Source organism: Oncorhynchus kisutch, linkage group LG19 (genome assembly GCF_002021735.2).
Source record: "Oncorhynchus kisutch isolate 150728-3 linkage group LG19, Okis_V2, whole genome shotgun sequence".
Taxonomy (NCBI): Eukaryota; Metazoa; Chordata; class Actinopteri; order Salmoniformes; family Salmonidae; genus Oncorhynchus; species Oncorhynchus kisutch.
The window spans coordinates 24,166,819-24,173,787 of record NC_034192.2 but is presented as its reverse complement, the minus strand read 5'-3'; the positions used below and the strand labels follow the sequence as shown (position 1 = coordinate 24,173,787).

The 6,969-nt window shown below is 45.9% G+C and overlaps 1 protein-coding gene across 1 annotated transcript; it reads left to right on the top strand.

Moving 5' to 3' along the window:
* The first annotated feature begins 3,687 nt into the window (after positions 1 to 3,687).
* LOC109864688 (uncharacterized) lies at positions 3,688 to 5,913 on the top strand. Its single transcript, XM_020452556.2, has one exon. It carries the CDS (start codon positions 3,914 to 3,916, stop codon positions 4,712 to 4,714), a length of 801 nt encoding a protein of 266 aa, XP_020308145.1. The 5' UTR covers positions 3,688 to 3,913; the 3' UTR covers positions 4,715 to 5,913.
* Positions 5,914 to 6,969: the final 1,056 nt, after the last annotated feature.

The following is a 6,969-nucleotide window of genomic DNA, read 5'->3' as shown; positions in this document are numbered from 1 at the left end:
GCAGCTCTTTCAGATCATCAACTATCTGGATTTGGGTGAAGGAGAAATGGGGGAGGCTAGGCAAGTTGCTGTGGGGGGCGTAAGGCTGTTGACCGGGGTAGAGGTAGTCAGGTGGAAAGCATGGCCAGCTGTAGGACAATGCTTATTGAAATTCTCAACTATGACGGATTTATCGGTGGTGACAGTGTTTCCTAGCCTCAGTGCAGTGGGCAGCTGAGAGAAGGTGCTCTTATTCTCCATGGACTTGGTCTTTACAGTGTCCCAGAACTTTGTTTGTGCTACAGGATGCAAATTTCTGTGTGAAAAACCTAGCTTTTGTATTTCTAACTGCCTGTGTATATTGGTTCCTAACTTCCCTGAAAAGGTGCATATCGCGGAGGCTATATGCAGTACGCCACAGGATGTTTTTGTGCTGGTCAAGGGCAGTCAGATCTGGAGTGATCCAAGAGCCCTGGTCTGTATCTGTTCCTGGTTCAACATTTTTTGAATGGGGCATGCTTATTTAAGATGGTGAGGAAAGCACTTTTAAAGAATAACCAGACATCCTCTACTGACAGAATGAGGTCATTACCCTTCCAGGATACCCGGGCCAGGTCGATTAGAAAGGCCTGCTGGCTGAAGTGTTTTAGGGAGCGTTTTACAGTGATGAGGGGTGGTCGTTTGACCGCAGACCCATTACGGACGCAGGCAATGAGGCAGAGATCGCTGAGATCCTGGTTGAAGACAGTAGAGGTGTATTTGGAGTGCAGGTTGATTAGGATGATATCTATGAGGGTGCCCGTGTTTACGGATTTGGGGTTGTACCCTGATAAATTCATTGATAATTTGTGTGAGATTGAGTGCATCAAGTTTAGATTGTAGGATGGCCGATTTGTTAAGCATGTCCCAGTTTTGGTCACCTAGCAGCATGAGCTCTGAAGATAGATGGGGGTCAATCAATTCACGTATGGTGTCCAGGGCACAGCTGGGGGCAGAAGGTGGTCTATAGCAAGCGGCAACGTTGAGAGACTTGTTTCTGGAAAGGGGAATTTTTAATAGTAGAAGCTCAAATAGTTTGGGCACAGACCTGGATAGTAAGACAGAACACTGCAGGCTGTCTCTGCAGTAGATTGCAACTCCACCACCTTTGGCAGTTCTATCTTGTCGGACAATGTTATAGTTAGGAATGGAAATTTCAGGGTTTTTGTTGGTCTTCCTAAGCCAGGATTCAGACACGGCTAGGACATCCGGGTTGGCAGAGTGTGCTAAGGCAGTGAATAAAACAAACATAGGGAGGAGGCTTCTAATGTTAACATGCATGAAAGGCTTTTACGGTTACAGAAGTCAACAAATGAGAGAGCCTGGGGAATGGGAGTGGAGCTAGGCACTGCAGGGCCTGGATTAACCTCTACATCACCAGAGGAACAGAGGAGGAGTAGGATAAGGGTACGGCTAAAGGCTATAATAACTGAAAGGAGCAGGTTTCTGGGCACAATCAAATAGATTCAAGGCATAATGTAGTTAAGAATAGATTCAAGGCATAAGGAGTAGTTAAGTTCATCTGGTTGGCTCATGTCCCTGGGCAGCTCTCAACTGTGCTTCCCTTTGTAGTCTAATGATTTGCAAGCCCTGCCACATCCGACGAGCGTCAGAGACGGTGTAATATGATTCTATCTTAGTCCTGTATTGACACTTTGCCTGTTTGATGGTTCGTCAGAGGGCATAATGGGATTTCTTATAAGCTTCCGGGTTATAGAGTCCCTCTCCTTGAAAGCGGCAGCTCTAGCCTTTAGCTCAGTGGGGATGTTGCCTGTAATCCATGGCTTTTGGTTGGGGTATGTACGTATGGTCACTGTGGGGACGACGTCATCGATGCATTTATTGATGAAGCCTGATGTGACGTGGTGTACACCTCAATGCCATAGGAAGAATCCCGGAACATATTACAGTCTGTGATAGCAAAACAGCTTTTGCAAAACAGAATTTGTGCCTGTAGGGGTGCTCTTCAGCCAAAATGTATCCCCTAAATAGACAGAAATAGTAGCAATGGGGAGGAGAGGAGGAGAGGCAGGAGCCTAGTAGCAGTGGGGAGGAGAGGCAGGAGCCTACCACTACCTCTTCTCCCCGCAAAATCATATACAGTGGGGAGAGTATTTGATACACTACCAATTTTGCAGGTTTTCCTACTTACAAAGCATGTAGAGGTCTGTCATTTTTATCATAGGTACACTTCAACTGTGAGAGACGGAATCTAAAACAAAAATTGTATGATTTTTAAGTAATTCATTTGCATTTTATTGCATGATATAAGTATTTGATACATCAGAAAAGCAGAACTTAATATTTGGTACAGAAACCTTTGTTTGCAATTACAGAGATCATACGTTTCCTGTAGTTCTTGACCAGGTTTGCACACACTGCAGCAGGGATTTTGGCCCACTCCTCCATACAGACCTTCTCCAGATCCTTCAGGTTTCGGGGCTGTCACTGGGCAATACGGACTTTCAGCTCCCTCCCTGGGTTCAGGTCTGGAGACTGGCTAGGCCACTCCAGGACCTTGAGATGCTTCTTACGGAGCCACTCCTTAGTTACCCTGGCTGTGTGTTTCGGGTCGTTGTCATGCTGGAAGACCCAGCCACGACCCATCTTCAATGCTCTTACTGAGGGAAGGAAGTTGTTGGCCAAGATCTCGCGAGACATGGCCCCAACCATCCTCCCCTCAATACAGTGCAGATATCCTGTCCCCTTTGCAGAAAAGCATCCCCAAAGAATGATGTTTCCACCTCCATGCTTCACAGTTGGGATGGTGGTGTTCTTGGGGTTGTACTCATCCTTCTTCTTCCTCCAAACACAGCGAGTGGAGTTTAGACCAAAAAGCTCTATTTTTGTCTCATCAGACCACATGACCTTCTTCCATTTCTCCTCTGGATCATCCAGATGGTCATTGGCAAACTTCAGATGGGCCTGGACATGCGCTGGCTTAAGCAGGGGGACCTTGCGTGCGCTGCAGGATTTTAATCCATGACGGCGTAGTGTGTTACTAATGGTTTTCTTTGAGACTGTGGTCCCAGCTCTCTTCAGGTCATTGATCAGATTCTGCCGTGTAGTTCTGGGCGGATCCCTCACCTTCCTCATGATCATTGATGCCCCACAAGGTGAGTTCTTGCATGGAGCCCCAAACCGAGGGTGATTGACCGTCATCTTGAACTTCTTCCATTTTCTAATAATTGCGCCAACAGTTGTTGCCTTCTCACCAAGCTGCTTGCCTATTGTCCTGTAGCCCATCCCAGCCTTGTGCAGGTCTACAATTTTATCCCTGATGTCCTTACACGGCTCTCTGTTCTTGGCCATTGAGGAGAGGTTGGAGTCTGTTTGATTGAGTGTGTGGACAGGTGTCTTTTATACAGGTAACGAGTTCAAACAGGTGCAGTTAATACAGGCAATGAGTGAAGAACAGGAGGGCTTCTTAAAGAAAAGCTAACAGGTCTGTGAGAGACGGAATTCTTACTGGTTGGTAGGTGATCAAATACTTATGTCATGCAATAAAATTCAAATTAATTACTTAAAAATCATACAATGTGATTTTCTGGATTTTTGTTTTAGATTCCGTCTCTCACAGTTGAAGTGTACCTATGACAAAAATGTACAGACCTCTACATGCTTTGTAAGTAGGAAAACCTGCAAAATCGGCAGTGTATCAAATACTTGTTCTCCCCACTGTATGTTTGTTTCCCTAAAATTAAGTATTTGTGTGATTTAATGAGATAAGACATGTTTACATTTGCGTATTCAATCCAACATTTGATGTAAACAGTCAGCAACTAAACGCACATAGTGTATCTTTAAATACTTCAATGCGTTTTTATTGAATGTTGCCCATAGTGTCATTGTGCCATCCTGGTAGGTTCCTAAGGTGAGTCTCTCTCCCCTAGATATGTCGGAGGCTGTCCTCAGGTGTATGCGGTCAAGCCGCCGGCTCCTGGTGGTCCTGAGCCCCACCTACCTGACAGAGAAGAGTTACAGCCTGCTGGAGTGTCGCATGGGCCTCTACATCCAGCTCACCTGCCATGCCCACATAATCACCGTCCTTTACAGCCCCCTCCCGAGACTACTGGCCTCTTGCACTGAGGCCAAGCAGCTACGCCGCAGTACTGCCACCATCACCTGGAGGGGACGCCAGTCGGAGTCGTCCACCTCTCGCTTCTGGAAGCGCCTGCGCCTGGCCCTGCCTGTGAGACCGCTGGCCCTGGGGAGGAGGCTCATCGATAGCACCTCGTCCCACTCTGACCTGGCCACTTCTTTGGGCCATCAGTGCCAGCCGCAGGATGCCGCCGAGCCACAGAGACAGAGGGATGGCAAGAGTGCTGCAGGCAACGGTGTCAGAGGCAGGGGGCGCAAGTGGAGGATACAGAGGATACAGGAGGCGCGCAGCAGGGAGATGCCGAATGCGGGCCATGGTAAGAACTGTGGAGTGTGTGTGAGAGAGCCCCACGGCGTCTTGGGTAGGGCGGCTGTGAAGACCCAGCATACACATCAACCCACAGCAAACAGTATCAGACCTGAAACCCAACCAATACTTCATCCAAGCAGCACAGAGACCCAAGCGGGACTTGACCCTAAGAGTACTGAAACTCCAGCAGAACAACCACATCCTTTGCCTAGCCAACCACTGTGCGTGCGACCTACAGTAGATAACAATAAAAGCAGCAATATCAGGCATGGCTGTGCACTGTAGAACACTGTCTGAAGACAGGGGCAACTGCAATAAACTTGGCTTACAAATTGCGAAATGCTAAGGACATATCGGATTAGAATAGCAGAGGAGACAACTTTGTTTCTTAAGTGGAGAAATGTGGAAAGTACATTTTATGGGTATGTAATATAAAACTCCAGTGTTTGTGATTGATTGTCTGTTCTGTATCTCATTTGGTTCTTCACTGACCTATTGAAGACGTCACCCGTTCACCATTCACTGGCCTGGGTTGGTTTGTCGACCCATCTGTTTATCTGTGTGTGACTTTGTTGGGGGAAGGGGGTGGGTGATTAGCAACCAGTCAGACAGGCTTCTGGGACAATGAGGACCATAAAAGATTGGAGATTGTTGGAACTGACTGATAGATACTAACTACCTGTCCAAGCAAACTGCACTGTGCTGAGTGTTTCTGGATTATCATAATATACTCTATCTAGTGTCCATTTTCCTTCTTTGGTGGTCCTTTGAGCCCATGACAAATGGTACTCTAATTTGGTTCAGAAATCCATCCAACTTTATCAATGCAAGTTTTTTAAGACTGTGTTCTGATGTGCCACACAACAATTTCCCGTCTCAGTGAATATGCAATTCATTAAAACTCGCTAGAATTATTTCTACAGGAAATATAACCTTGTCGCAATGTTATTACAGTGTATTTCCTTATGACATTAATGTGTTGTATTGAATGAGGGTTCTAATATCAAAAGCTGTACCCTTTTTCCATATGGATCACAGATTGAGGCAAGTTCAATGACGACATACTGTACAGCACATTCATAATGCTGAAGTGCAGAAAAAGAGTAGAAAAAGGGAGGGAGAGAGAATATCGTGCTGTTTTCTCAATGGCTGCTTTCAGTCAAGGTGCTAATTTCCTTCCATTGAGGCAAATTACACACACATTGAAGGGAATCGTTTAAGCTTGCACCTGAATAGTGCAGGAGACAGTACCTCTTAAGCTACTACACATATTATTTCAACAGGTCTCGTTGAGAAAAATATTCATTTTTTAAGTTACCTGGAAATTGATTTGATCAACCTTAGATCCAATTAGAGCATGAGCAAGGCAGACATTTACATAATCACTGCTCAGATTGAGTGGGAGTAAATTGGTTTAGAAGTATACAGTCCTGGCCAAAAGTTTTGAGAATGACACAAATATACATTTTCACAGTCTGCTGCCTCAGTTTGTATGATGGCAATTTGCATATACTCCAGAATGTTATGAAGAGTGATCAGATGAATTGCAATTAATTGCAAAGTCCCTCTTTGCCATGCAAATGAACTGAATCCCCCCAAAACATTTCCCCTGCATTTCAGCCCTGCCACAAAAAGGACCAGCTGAAATCATGTCAGTGATTCTCTCGTTAACACAGGTGTGAGTGTTGGTGATGACAAGGCTGGAGATCACTCTGTCATGCTGTTTGAGTTTGAATAACAGACTGGAAGCTTCAAAAGGAGGGTGTTGCTTGGAATCATTGTTATTCTCCTGTCAACTATGGTTACCTGCAAGGAAACAGCATTGCTTTGCACACAAAGGGCTTCACAGGCAAGGATATTGCTGCCAGTAAGATTGCACCTAAATCAACCATTTATCGGATCATCAAAAACTTCAAGGAGAGCGGTTCAATTGTTGTGAAGAAGGCTTTGTGTGGCCAAGAAAGTCCAGCATGCGCCAGGACAGTCTCCTAAAGGAGATTCAGTTGCGGGATCGGGGCACCACCAGTACAGAGCATGCTCAGGAATGGCAGCAGGCAGGTGTGAGTGCATCTGCACGCACAGTGAGGCAAAGACTTTTGGAGGATGACCTGGTGTCAAGAAGGGCAGCAAAAAAGCCACTTCTCTCCAGGAAAAACATCAAGGACAGACTGATATTCTGCAAAAGGTACAGGGATTTGAACTGCTCATCATTTTCTCTGATTAATTCCCTTTCCGATTGTTTGGGGCATCCGGAAAAAAGCTTGTCCGGAGAAGACAAGGTGAGCTCTACCAGTCCTGTGTCATGCCAACAGTAAAGCATCCTGAGACTATTCATGTGTGGGGTTGCTTCTCAGCCAAGGGAGTGGGCTCACTCACAATTTTGCCTAAGAACACAGCCATGAATAAAGAATGGTACCAACACATCCTCCGAGAGCAACTTCTCCTAACCATCCAGGAACAGTTTGGTGACGAACAATGCCTTTTCCAGCATGATGGAGCACCTTGCCATAAGGCAAAAGTGATAACTAAGTGGCTCGGGG

Bases quoted from the DNA above. Each gene is read 5' to 3' on its own strand.
- LOC109864688 (XM_020452556.2), top strand. From the start codon at position 3,914: ATGTCGGAGGCTGTCCTCAGGTGTATGCGGTCAAGCCGCCGGCTCCTG.